At 52.0% G+C, this 13,858-nt stretch overlaps 1 protein-coding gene across 1 annotated transcript in view; it reads right to left on the reverse strand.

Annotated features, from left to right (window-relative positions):
* Positions 1 to 223: 223 nt before the first annotated feature.
* PODN (podocan) overlaps positions 224 to 13,858 on the reverse strand; it is a 31,364-nt gene continuing 17,729 nt past the window's right edge. Inside the window, exons 6-9 of the mRNA XM_044672875.1 lie at positions 10,427 to 11,084; positions 5,292 to 5,440; positions 1,390 to 1,617; positions 224 to 400 (exon numbers count right to left, since the gene is read on the reverse strand). Of these exons, the coding sequence (XP_044528810.1) occupies positions 1,416 to 1,617; positions 5,292 to 5,440; positions 10,427 to 11,084 (1,009 nt within the window). The 3' untranslated portion in view covers positions 224 to 400; positions 1,390 to 1,415. The remainder of the gene's footprint in view (positions 401 to 1,389; positions 1,618 to 5,291; positions 5,441 to 10,426; positions 11,085 to 13,858) is intronic.

Raw genomic sequence — 13,858 nt, forward strand, 5'->3', positions numbered from 1 at the left:
CGATTGCAGGAGGGAACTGGAGCAGGATGAGAGAGAAACAGAGACAGAGAGGAGAGACAGAGAAAGAGACAGAGAGACAGAGAAAGAGAGGAGAGAGACAGAAAGACAGAGAATCAGAGAGAGAGAAGGAAGGAGGGAGGGAGAGACAGACAGAGAGATAGAGAGACAGAGAGAAGAGAGAGAAGGAAGGAGGGAGGGAGGGAAAGAGACAGACAGAGACAGAAACAGAGACAGAGAGGCAGAGGAAAGACAAAGAGAGGAGAGGGGGCTGCGTGTCCTTGTGTCTGTCTGTGTGTGACTATGTAGGTGGGTAGTTTCTGTAGGGCTGTGACTGGCATGTCTGGGTAGGAGGAAGCTCGGGGGCAAACACAGAGAGAGGCGTCACTTTCCATCCGCTGTCCTGTGGGAGACACAAGCAGAGACCAAGGTGAGTCCTTTGCCAGGCTGGCTGGGCTCACTAGAGGAATCCATGATTTTCTCAGTACGGCCCTCCCATTATCTCCTTTCTTGGACTTTAGAGACTTTCCAGAAGAGCTGCTGCTGTCCAACACTGTGCCCCTTCCCCCTCTGCAGGTAACCTGGCTGGGAGTCTCCTCTCCAGCTGGCCCTCAAACAAATAACATACATTCCACTCAAAGACTCGTGGGATTCTCTTGGCTTGGTCTCTGGAGACCAGGATCACCTGCAGAAGAGGAGGGACGTAGAGGAAGACTCTACCGAGGCCAAACTAGGGGAGGGAGACTGAGGCTTTGTCCCAGGGTGACAAAATTGAGAGGCTGCCAAGGGCAGCCTTTGGCAGCTTGAAAGCACCTGAGCTCAGCACCTTGTTAGCCAGAGTGCTTCGTTAAAAGAAGCTCCTCGTGTCATCTGCTGGGATGGCCGGATCCAGTTCCACTGGACAATCCCAAGTATATCCAAGTATATCCAAGTCACAGCAACCCCCACATGCCACAGAACTTACACTATCATAATCTGCTCCCCCCCAACATGGTCACCCCCAGCCACCTACAAAGCCACAAAGAAATCCCTTGTGTCTAGGGGCTCCTCCCCACTCTCATCTTCCAAAGGAACAAGCTGGATGCCCCCAGTCCCCGGCCCAATGCTCCAGAGCAGGAAAAGGCTAGAGACTGCCAGCCCTGGGGATGAGGAGCGCAGGCGAAAGTTCAAGAGGAATTTCTGGAGAGAAGCTGGTACCCAGAGATACTGAGGAGTCTCCTGCTGCGGCCCACGGGCTTGAGGGGCCTTGAGAGAGCCTCTAGGTTCTGGGATAACCCTTCCTGAGCCAAACATCTCAAGGCTGGCACCTGACAGGCAGGGTTGCTCTCATCCAGGCAAGTCGTATCCCTGCCTCAGACCCACCCCCCTGGCCCACCACCTCACCCCACCCACCAGGTGGGCCAGGCCAGCTCGCATGGCTATCTCATTTCCTCTTCATCTTCTTCCTCGTCCTCCTCGCCTTCCTCCTCTTCCTCCTCCTCCTCTTCCTCCTCTTCCGGGCGCCCATGTTTCTTGGAACCCTCACCAAGCTCAAAGTTGCCCTCGATGTCCAGCACCTGCAGGTTTGTCAGCCTCTTGAAGGTGCTCTCCTTCACGGCACCCACCGCCAGCTTGTTAAACCTGCACAGACCAATAAGAAGAGCCCCCATTGGGATAAATGCAAAGCCCCGAGAGCAGTATGGCAGATGACAAGGAAAGCTGCCTGGAGAGTCAGGGAGACCTGGGTCAAGACTGCTCTAAGTCACTTAGAAGACAGCTCAGTGGATAGAGTACTGGGTTTGGAGTCAGGAAGACCTGAGTTCAAATCCAGCCTCAGACACTTACTAGTAGTGTGACCCTGAGCACTGCCTGCCTCAGTTTCCCCAACTGGGAAATGAAAATAATAACAGCATCCATCTCCCAGGTTGTTGTGAAGATCAAATGAGAAAATAATTATAAAGTGCTTAGTTAACACAGTACCTAGTACATGGTAACCATCAATAAACGGCTATTCTCCCTTCTCTTCCCTTTCCTACTCAACTTCTCAATGGCCCAAGCAAATCATAAGACTGTTAAGTTACAAAGAGAAAAGGAGAGGAAGGAAGGATGGATGGAGGGAAGGAAGGAGAGAAGGAGGGAAGGAAGGAGAGAAGGAGGGAAGGAAGGAGGGAAGTAGGGAAGGAAGGAAGGAAGAAAGGAAGAAAGGAAGGAAGAAAGAAAGGAAAGAAGGAAGGAAGGAAGGAAGGAAAAAGGAAGGAAGGAAGGAAAAAGGAAGGAAGGAAGGAAGGAGGGATGGATGAAAGGAAGGAAGTTTAAGTGGGTTTAAAAAATCTATTTCACAGGTATAAGATGAGAGGCTTGGCTTGACAGCAGTATATTTGAAAATGATCTGGTAGTATAGGTGGATCACAAGTGCAACATAAGTATCATAAAGTAGCCCCTAAAAAATTTGAATGCAGCCTTAGGCTACATTAAGGAAGAGAGTCGTGGTGCCTAAAATGAATAAGAAAGTCATACTTCACTTGGAGGGCTATTTTTGCTTTGGGGAGCCACATTTTAGGAAAGATGACTGATAAGCTGAAGCTCGGGTAGAAGAAACCAATTAGAATGATGAAGGGTCCCAAGATCCTGCCATCCTGGGACCAGGCGAAAGAACTAGAGGTGTTCATCCTAAAGCAAACAGAACCTTGAGGAAATATGGTGGCTGCATTTAAATACCTAAAGGACTGTCTCTGAGCAAAGGACCTGACTTGGATCTGCTTGGCACAGAGGACAGAACTAGGAGAGGCAAAGGGAAGCCCATTTGCCTCAGGGTCAGGGGACCCTTCAGCATTCTCTGTGTGTGGGATGGGCCACCTCCAAACACAACAGTGAGTTCTTCCTCCCTAGAGGTCCTGAAGGAAAGTCTGGATGGTCATTTGTTGGGTTTGTGGTTCTAGAAATTCTTCTTCAAGTATGGGTTGGACTAGCTGTTGCTGAGCTCTCTCCCCATGCTAGGAGGGGTCTAAGACTGGGGTGTGGACTCTTGGACCAGGCTTTGGTACAAGAATGACAGGCTCTTGGCCAGGGATGTTGGGTATCTAAGAAAGACCAGGAAAGATAATATCTGCCAAGAGGCTTGTGGCTCTGATCTGAAGTATATGCGAAGAAAGAGGGAGAAAACATCCCACATATGTCTTCCAAGCCAGAGACCACAGGGACCACAGGGAATAGCATGTAGAAGACAGGAGAAAAAACATCATTGGAGAAGGCCCAGAACACACAGAAGACAATTTCTGAGAAGGACAGAGTGTAGTACTAGCCATTCAGTACTCATGATCAGAAACATCTTCCCACAGATATACAGATCTTCAGTCATAATTGCAAAGATTGGCCTTCAGGGATCCAGCACTATAGGATAAAAATATGGTAATGAAAAGGACTGTTGTGGTGGTATAGAGAGCTCCCATGGAAGCTGCTGATGCAAAGGGGGAGCTGTTCTACAGCTTAAAGAATCACAGTACTCTCAATTTAGATCTGAAAAAGACCTTAGAGATTGAATCTAATTCCTCTTTTAACAGATGAGGAAACTGAAGTATGAAGAGGTTGGGTGACTTGCCCCACAGTCAATAAGTGTCTATGTCAACATTTGAACTCAGGTTTTCTCAATTCCAGGTCCAGCACTCTGTCTACCATGACCCCCAACTTCCTCATTGTCCATAGTCATAGAGCCAGTCTATATCAGAGGTAAAACTTGAACCTGCCTCCAAGGCTGGCCTTCTAGTCACTAAACCAGGGGCTCTTGGGACCCCTTAAGCTCTAAGGATCCCTTCTCAGAAGGTTATTTTTAAATGCACAAAACAAAAGCCAGAAGTTTACAAAGAAAACCAATTCTATTGAAATAAAGATGTCATTTTCCCATCCAAGTTCACTTGGAATCTGTCTGTGAACCTCCTTTTCCCTATCTGAAGAACTCCTCCAGTACACTGAGCTTCAGAGGCATAGAAAGACAAGATTTCTTACTTAAAACAAAGAGACTCTTCTCCAGGGATATGGCAATATATCAAAATATATATATACCAAGTCAAGGAATCCAAAATCTGCAATAGGGAAGAATGGTGGAGAGCACTCGGGTGATGATCACTGGAGAGGGAAATTGAAAGAGGATTGTGGGAAGGGCAGGTTACAGGCCTCCTAGCCAGGGGGAGGAAAGAGACTGTGAGTTTGGGAAATAAAAAGGATAAAAATCTTTATGATCAGCATGGTAGGGGGTGCAGATGGAAGCAGGAGGGAAATTTTTGTATTTGGTCTAATGTGCACCCAAGATATGGAAAGAATAGATGTCAAAGAATTCAGGGAAAGGAGCTCACACATATGGAGTACTAGATTCCATTCTGGACAGAGATTTTAGAAAAGACCTTGACGAGACAGAACCCAGCCAGAGAAGGGTGTCAAGTATGGCGAGGAGACTGAAGACTATGTCAAAAAAGGATTCATTGAATGAACTGAAGGCATTTAGCCTACAGAAGAAAGTCTTGGGAAGGAGGACATCATAGTTGTCTTCAAATATCTGAAGGGCTACCATTGTGTGTGGCAGCCCCAGAGAACAAAACCAGGAGGCAGGGGCAGAAGCTCAAGAGAGATGGATATCAAATCAATATAGGGAGAACTTGGCTAACACCTCAGAGCATCCAACCGTGGAAAGAGCTGACTCCTTAGGTAGTGAGGTTATCCAGGAAGGGCCGGCTAACCCTTGATGGAATAGTTCAAGGTGGGAGTCCTTGCTCAAATATGGATTGGACCAGGAGACCTCTGAGGTCCCTTTCCATTTCTAAGGTTCTAGAGTAAGACCCAGAAAATTTGGCCAACTAGCAAGACTGACAAGCTATAGATCCTTCAGTTCCTCGGGAGCCGAGGCTCCATTTATTGTTCCTCCTACATTTCCAAGGGCATAACTGGGCACACAATAGGTATTCCATAAAGACCTGCTAGTTCTAATGTTGGCTCTGCAACTAACCCATTGTACCACCCTGGGCAAACAAAGCCTTCATTTCTTGCCCTGTAAGAAGAGAAGGCTGAGTTCAATAACCTCTCAGTTCTCTTCCAGCTCTGACATCCTATATTCTAACATTTTATGTTATAAGATCCCGTCTACTCCAACAGTCTACATTCTAACGTTCTGCATTAAATGATTTGAACCAGAAATCCCTAGCCTAGGATCTAAGAGGGTGGAGGGACCTTGGGGCAAAGGTAGAAGAAGAAATATTTAGAGGAAACTGAAGGTTCCCCGGATATATCCTAGACCTGGATCATGGGCGCCCCACCCAGCCTCCTACCTGAGAAAAATCCCCTTGAGATTGGGGGTCGACTCAAAGGCATTTTCAGACACGGTGCTAATCTTGTTGTTTTGTAGGTAGAGGTACTCCAGGGACTCAGGCAGTCCCTCTGGGATCTCTGTGAGCTGGTTCCCGGCCATGTTGAGGAGCTGAAGGGGGTGCGGGGAGGAGGGGAGATAGATAGATAGGAAGGGTTAAGAGAAGAAGTGGAATTTAATTCCTCTAGATTTGGAGAAGAGTCAAGAATGGAGTGGGAATAAGGAGCACCATTCCAAGCTACCAGATTCTCCCAGCCCTGCTCTGCCCCAGGGATTGATTCATCGCATTTGCTCTTAAGAGATAGGGCTAAAGCAAGGGTCTCATTTAAGAAAGTGAGTCCAGGAGGCAACTGAGTGGCTCAGTGGATGGAGAGCCAGGCCCAGAGATGAAAGGTCCTGGGTTCTAATCTGGCCTCTGACACTTCCCAGCTGTGTGACCCTGGGCAAGTCACTTAACCCTGATTGTCCATCCTTACCACTCTTCTGCCTTGCAACCACTACACAGTATTGATTCTAAGATGGAAGGTGAGGGTTTAAAAAAACTAAAAGAGTGAGTCCATCTTTGGGGCTAGGTGTCAGACTCATGCAGAGGACCCCAGGACCTTGGGACTCATCTCATCCAACTTTTATTTGACTCATTGGGAGAAGGAGAACTAGAGATGTGCAAAGTGGAGAACCCCACATGGAATCCCAACATTCTGCAGTTCAACGTCCCTCCCATTCCTAGCCATAAGAGTAGGAGAGCTCAGATTGGAACCTCGGTCTCCCCACTGCCAAAAGTCTTCTGCCCCTAACTGGCAAGAAGACCTTCTACAATCCAGGCCCAAAGAGCATCTCCTCTGCCATTACGTGACAGCTCAAGAGTTATGGTCCCATTTTACAGAAGATGCTGCCACCCAGAGACTTCCCCAGGCCAGAGGGCTGCAGGTGTGAGGGCCAAGCTTGGACGGTCCAGTTGGGAGTTAGGAGATCTGGCTCAACATGTGCCATTCGGTCACTTCCGTTCAACAGAAGTTCAGAGATGGCTACCAAGGCTCGAGGCCTTCTAATGATCACAAGGCCGTAGATTTAAACAACTCAGAGCCGGAAGGTCCTCTCCTCCAAGCCTCTCTTGCCCAGGGACCCAGAGCTAAGCCGTGTCGGGGCTTTTCCTGCCTCCAAGCCCAGGGCTTTGTCCACTACTCTACAGACGTGCCTAGCGAGGGAAGGAAGCAAGATAAATGCAAAGAAGGGGTCTGTCCGGGCAAATTCTATGAGAAAAGGGGGGGAAATAAAGGCTTCCTCAAGGAGGCGTCATCTGAGTTTGGCTTTAAAAGGAGGAGACTTTATCTTTTTAAACCCTCACCTTCTTAGAATTGGTAAGTATGGCTTCCAAGGCAGAAGAGCGGTAAGGGCTGGACATCTGGGATGAAATGACTGGCCCAGGGTCATGCACCTCGGAAGTGTCTGAGGTCTGATTTGAATTCAGGGCCTCCTCCCTCCAGACGCGGCTCTATCTACTGAGCCACCGACTGCCTCATTTAGCCCTGGAGATGGGCCCGGAGGGGATGAAGCTAAGGATGTCGTGATAAAGACGCAGAAATGGGAGCGAGGCAGAGGGCCGCTCGGCAGCCTGGCGGTCAGGCTCTGCTTTCCCGGCTGTCCGGGCTGCCCCCCGACTCCAGGTGCAGAAGTCAGGAGAGGAAAGAGAAGCTCGGACCAGCTTCCACGAGGCCGGACGCCCTCACTGGCCTGGGTCCCCCTCAGCTGCTCTGGCAAACACAGCCCGGGCTGTGCTGGAGCTAAATACTTCCGGCACATTCCCTGAAGGCGCCAGGGCAGACGGCCAAGCCGCTGATGGCTTCCAGCCTCCTGACCCTCAGAGGGACCCACAAGCTTCTCTGGTCTCCCTTAGTTATGAAACATCCGAGCCCAGGAACCAGCCGCACCCCTGCCTCGGGCCCCAGGCCAGAGCCGGGAGGACAGATCAGCGACACGCAGGGGTGCGGGACTGACCACTGGCAGGACCCCAGAGGCAGGAGACCCACAGACAAGGCTCGGGGGTTCTCCTGCGTGGGGGGGAAGGAATGACCTTGGATGAGTCATTTCCCTCCATTTTCCCATCTGTAAAAAGGATCAAATTGGACCAAATGGTTGCTAAGGATTCTTCTTTGTTGATGCTTATTGGCTCCGTCCTCTCGTTTCCCTCCTACCCAGTTCAGTTCAGACCCCCGCCCTCTGCAGGTGATCCTCACCGCTAGTGCCTTGATGCCCCCCTCCCTGGGGCGGCTGCCCACCTTCTGAGTCTCCATCTTGGACTTTCCTGGTTATTCACGTGTTGTCTCCCCAGTAGAACAGACACCCCTTGGGGGCCCGGGCCAGGGTTTTGCCTTGCCTGGTACCTCCACCCCACAGTGTAGTGCCGGGCAAAAGAAAAACAAGCAATTAAATGCTTATTGAGAGGCTGCAGAATCACAGGGTCAGCCTGAGGAGGAGGAGGCTCCGGAGCACCCAGAGAGTCTTGGGAAACAATGAGAAGATGATGGTGGAAAGAAGCCCCTGGGGAAGGCTGGGGGCAGGGAGAGGGCACCCTGCTAGGGACCCTGCCGTCTGTAAGGACTGCGAGATGGGAGCAGCTGGCCTAAATGAGGAAGGAAGGGGCTGCTCTGGGGGATGGAACGCTAGACATGGAGTCACAAAGACTCAACTTCAAACTCGACACAGTGACTCACTAGCTGTGTGACTCTGGGCAAGTCACTCAGACCTCCTTGTGCCTCAGTTTCCTTATCTGTAAAACGAGAATTATAGTAGCACCAACCTCTCCAGGTGCTTGGGAGGATCAAATGAGATCATGTTTGTAAATTATTTTGCAAACCTTGACGTGCCACACAAACGCCAGCTGTTGTCTTCCTCATCCAGCGGCCATCGTCCCGGTTCGAAGGTCCACTCCTGCTCTAGATCCCAGAGCCCTGGGGAGGGACGGGGCCTCGCAGCCATCTATCTAGTCTAACCCGGAGCCCAGAGGAATCCTGGCTGCCACAGTCCGGCCTCCTCCTGGAAACCTCCAAGGACAGAAGCATCCCCTCCGGGGCAGCCCTCGCCGCTTCAAGACGGCTCCTGACGGCAAGCCTTGACCCTCCCAAGGCTGGCCAGAGGGCCGAAGGGAGGATGATGCGGGGAGCAAATAGTCACTTGTCCTCAGAGCCAGGAAGATCCGAGTTTAATGCCTGCTTCTGACCCGTCCTGGCTGCGTGACTCTGGCTAAATCCCTTAACCTCTCTGTTCTCTGGGCCACTCTCTAAGCGAGAAAGGCCCCTCGGGAGAGGGTTTCCTCACCCTGAAGCAGCAGGAGCATCCCTGGGGAACCTCTCCCTGTCCCCTGGGATTCCTGGGGGTAGATCATCCGGCCCAGTGCTCCCATTTTAGAGATCTGGAGCCCATCGACCGAGGTTGCAGGGACAGAGGTGAGGGCTGGCCCCAAAGCGCCCGTGCCTGTACAGGCTGGGCGATCCAGAGAGAACCCCACCGGCTTGGGAGTCGGAAAATCTGGGTTCTGGTGCTGGGCTGCCCCGTTCTGGGACTCTGGGGTGTGGGCCCGCTCCATGTCCCCTGGGCATCTCCCCATCCTCCCCTACACCCCGGGGCCTGTCACCTGAAGGCTTGCTGTGAAGCAAAAAGCTTTGTCAAGGGGGAAACGCAAGGATTCCTCCAAGGAGGAGGGCCGGAGAGCCACAGGCGGGCAGGCTTGGCTGGCCTCGTCCTGCCTCGTGCCCTGCTCCTCCCTCGTTGTTCTTTTAGAGGTTTGCCAGCTTTGTCCGAGCCGGCAGAGCCTGGGCCTCGCGAGAAGCCCCGGTCCTGTCTGCACCCACACTGGGCATCCGAGGAGACCACTGGGGCCCCCCCTGCCTTTCTCTCTCTTCTACTATGCCGGGGGTCCCGGGACCTCCTCAGTGAGGGCGCTGCCTCCATCGCCGACGATCAGAGCCCACCTTCAATGCCCTTTTCTTTTTCAACCCTGACCTGTCTTAAGTATTGGGTCCAGGGCAGAAGAGCGGTAAAGGCTAGGCAATGAGAGTTGAGGGACTTGTCCAGGGTCACCCAGCTAGGAAGGGTCTGAGCCTAAATTTGAACCCAGGTCCTCCTGACTCCAGGCCTGGTGCTCTGTCTACAGAGCTGCCCAGCTGCTCTAGTCCTTCTAAAAGTCCATCCCAGGTCCCAAAGAGGCACGGCTAGACAGAGAGCAGCTTGTGGCTACCAGCAACAATTAGCACTTCTACAGCACCTGAAGGTTTGCAAAGCACTTTACACGTATCCTTTAATCCTTCCATCCTGAGAGGCAGGTGCTATGATTAGCCCCGTTTTACAGATGAGGAAGCTGAGGCTGGGGGAGCTGAAATGACTTACCTGGAGTCAGTCACATCTCCTAGGGGTCTGAGGCAGGATCTGAACTGATTTGTCTGTGTGTCCTTCTTCCATCTTTTTCTTTCTTTTGGGGTAGGTGCGGAGGGTCTGGGCCCATCATTCATTCCCTGGAGAACTACCGCTGTGTACATTCCCTCCGCCACTACAGGTTAGTCAGTCCTCTGTAACTCAGAGGCTTCCAAGGCTCCCTGGAGCCCTGAGGTGAGGGGACCTACCCAGGCTCCCAAAGCCAGGATGTCTCAGAGACGGGCCTCGAACCCGGGGCTTCCCATCTGCATCCCGCTATGAATTCTCTCTCTGGGTCCGCACAATCCTATACGTACGGTATACCCCGCAGACCTGAGCTCTTCCTAGGACTCGTGCACATAGCGGGGCATAGAGTCAGCCCAGGCCCTCCCCATCCCTCGGGGTGTTCTAATAAGTCCCAGCTTACAAAACAGCCTGGCCGAAATGCTGGGGAAACACCTCATGGAGGGTCTCGAGGCTCCCCATCCCCGTTTGGCCCTTTTGGATCGGTGTGCTCCAGGGGCCTCGGCGTTCCCACCCAGAGGAGGGCAGGCTGGGCGGATTGTCTTCCGGCTCCCTTTTGGCTCTAAGCCTGGATCCCGGCCCCCACAGGCTCTTGCCCAGCCCTCCAGCCATGCCCCCGCATTGCCTGGGCCACGGAGGGAGGAAGGTGGCTGGCAGAGGCCCTACCTGGAGGCTGGCGAGGTCGGCCCAGGTGCGTGGCGTCACGGCCCGGCTCTTGAGCCTGTTGTTGGTGAGGTACAGCTCTCGCAGCTGCGCCATGCCGGCCAGGGCCCCCCGGGCAATGGCGCCCAGCGAGTTGCTCTTCAGCTTGAGCACCTGCACGTTCTTGGGGAGGCCCAGGGGCAGCGTCTGCAGGAGGTTCCCCGACAGGTCCAGAGACTTGAGCAGCCGCAGCTTGCGGAAGGCGTCGCGGTGGACCTGCGGACTCGTGATCTTGTTGTAGCTGAGGTTGAGCTCCTCCAGGAAGTAGGTGGTGGCAAAGTCGTTGCGAGCGATGGCCGAGATCTGGTTGTGGAGAATCATGAGGGTCTTGACGCGGCGGGGCAGCCCGCTGGGCACCCGCTCCAGGACGTTGTTGTATAGGTGCACGGTGTGAAGCTTCTTCAGGCCCTGGAAGGCCAGCGGGTGGATGCCCTTGGCCTTGAGTTTGTTGCTATGCAGCAGCAGGTACTCCAGATTGCGGATCTGGGTCAGCACGTCGGGCCCCACCGTCCGGATGGCGTTCTTCTCCAGGTGCAGCAGCACAATATTACGGGGCAGCCCGGCCGGGATCTGAGACAGGTTGTTGCTGGACAGGTCGAGGTACTCGAGGCTGGAAAGTTTCCTAGAAGAGATGGAGAAGGGGAGGCAAGACTGGGGCAAATCACAAGCCCTTAAAGGTCCCAGGCTCTAGTCAGTGCTTAGAAATCAGTCAGGTTAGCTCCCACCCACAGTCAGTCCATGGCTGGAGAGCCAGTGTTGGAGCCAAGAAGAAGTGTGTTCAAGTCCCTCTTCTGACCTTTCTCCCCTCCATGCATGGCTGAAAGGCATTTCCTCCTCTGGGAGGCCTCTGCATCAGTAAAATCACAATTCTGGTCCCCATCCTTAGCCTTACTCTTCTGTTACCAAGGTTACGTATTTAAGCAAGGCTTTGGGCTCATCTGTTCGCTCATGACCCCCTTCCTCTCCAAGATCTCCTCAATTCAGCTGGCTTCAGTGATCTCTACCCAGACGACCCTGAATCTATTCAATCGACCTACAGCTCAGATTCACCATCTGCCTGTTGGGCAGCTCCACCTGGATATTCCTGATGAGCACTGAGGACAAATTCGGCCTAACCAAAACGGATTCATTTTCTTCTCCACCAAATCCATCCCTTATTCACTGTGCTGCTTCTCTAGCTTTCCAGTCACCCAGATTCACACTCTCAATGATCTCTGACTTCCTTCCCTCCCTCAAATCAAGTCAACAAGTATTCAGCCATTTGACCTCCATCTTCTTGGGTCCAACCAGATGCCCCCTTCTGTCCGTTCTACTTCCATAGAATCTCCCCCCCCTTCCCTCCTTCTCTCTACTCATGCTGGCCCTGTCCCATTTCAGGCTCACGTCACCTCCCTCCCAAGTAATTGAGATAATTGGTCTTCAATGGTCTTCCTACATCTTACATACAATCTCCCCCTCACCCAAGCCATCTTCCACACAGCTGCCGAAGAGGTGTGTCTAAAGTCCAGCCTTGACTGCCAGGTCTGTATCCCAAAGAGATTTAAAAAATGAGAAAGGACCTGCTGGCACAAAAACATTTCCAGCTGCTCTTTTTGCAGCGGCAAAGAACTGGAGACTAAAGGGATGTCCCTCAGCTGGGGAATGCCTGAACAAATGGTGGCATGGGATGGTGATGGAGTATTCTTGTGCTGTAAGGAATGATGAACAGGAAGATTTCAGGAAGACCTCCATGGACTGATGCAGAATGAAGTGAGCAGAACCAGGAAAACATTGTACAGAGTAACATCAATATCGGGGGATGATCAAATGTGACAGACTTTGCCACTAACGGTGAAACAATGATCCGGGACAGTTCTGAGGGACTTATGACAAAGAGTGCCTCCACCTCCAGAGAAAGAACTGCTGGGGTCAGAACGAAGATGAAAACAGATGATTGTTCACTTGTTTGTTTGGGTATATGTTTTGGTGTTTCGGTTTTAGCAGATTATTCACATATAAAAATGAATACGGAAATATGTTTTGCACAATAATATACATATAACCCAATTGAATTGCTTGTAGCTCTAGGAGGGGGGAGGGAAGAAGGGAGAGAAAGACAATTTGGATCATATAACTTCAGAAAACTTATGTGGTGATTTGTTGTTAAAATAAAAATAATTTTAAAAAAATAAAGTCCAGGCTTGACCATGTTACTCCCTTACTCTAAAATCCCCAGTAGCTCCCTATTGTTATTAATAATTCCTACATGGTCATAGTAATCCCTATTATGGGATAACATGCCAACTCCGTGGCCTGGCACTCAAAGTTATCCACCATCTGGCTCCAAGCCCAACTCTACATGTTTATGCCCATGTTACTCCTTTCGTGTGCTCTAGGTTACTCCCAGAACGGCCTACTTGAATGTTTGTTGAGCTGAATGAAACTCCAAGAGGCAAGTAATAGAAGCCTTATCATCCCTGTCTTATAGGGTACTTTCATGCCATGCCCCCAGTCACACAGTTGGAAGTGTCAGAGACAGGATTTGAACTCAGAGCTTCCAAGGGCCCCCTGATAGTCTCCCCTGCTCTGCTACTGCAGGTCTGCTGTCCTGTCCCCACCTCCGCCTCCCAGCTGCCTGCTCACTGCCCTAGTCTTCTGCCTCACCCCACTTGCCCTCCAAAGAGGCCGTGAGTAGTCCACGTGCCTTCTCCTCCCCTTTTCACCCTGGGGACCAGCAGAGTCCAGAATTCTCCCAAGTTCAAGAAACCTACCCCGGCCTCCAGCCAGCTCCTCTGAGGACAGGAGAGTTACTGGAAGTGCCTGGGAGTCTTCTGGCGGGGAGCCCCAGCGTGGCCTGACAGGCCCTGGCCCCAGCTCTCTAACACAAGGCCCAGAGGTCAGTGGGAGGCCAGAGATCTGGCGCCTGCCCCAGACCAGCAGAGAAGAGCAGCCCCTCCAGCCGAGGCAGAGGGCATGAGGAGCGAGGAGGGCTGAGAATCCGCCCAGAGACGGCTGGTTCCTCCCTTTTCATCCCAGCGCCGCCACCACCAGCATGGCAAAGGCTCCCCTCTGGACAGCTCTTTTATCTGCTACAAAGCACTCGCTGCCCAGCCATCCTCTGAGGACGCACCATTAATTCCATTTTATAAATGAGGACTGGAGTTGCCCGTGATCACATGCAGCCTCCCAGAGCCAGGCCTTGACTCTCAGTTCCAAGTGCTGAGTCTATCCCCCAGCTCACACTGGACGGCTGACCCTTGTGGATCAGCACTAAGTAGCTTTTTAGGGAGAGACTTGTTAGACCGCTGGGGCTGTGGTTTTTTTTTAAGGTTTTCTTTCTCTCTTTCTGCTTTCCTCTTCCTTCCTTCCTTCCTTCTTTCCTTCCTTCCTTCCTTCCTTCCTCCCTTCCTTCCTTCT

Source organism: Gracilinanus agilis, chromosome 4 (assembly GCF_016433145.1).
Source record: "Gracilinanus agilis isolate LMUSP501 chromosome 4, AgileGrace, whole genome shotgun sequence".
NCBI lineage: Eukaryota > Metazoa > Chordata > Mammalia > Didelphimorphia > Didelphidae > Gracilinanus > Gracilinanus agilis.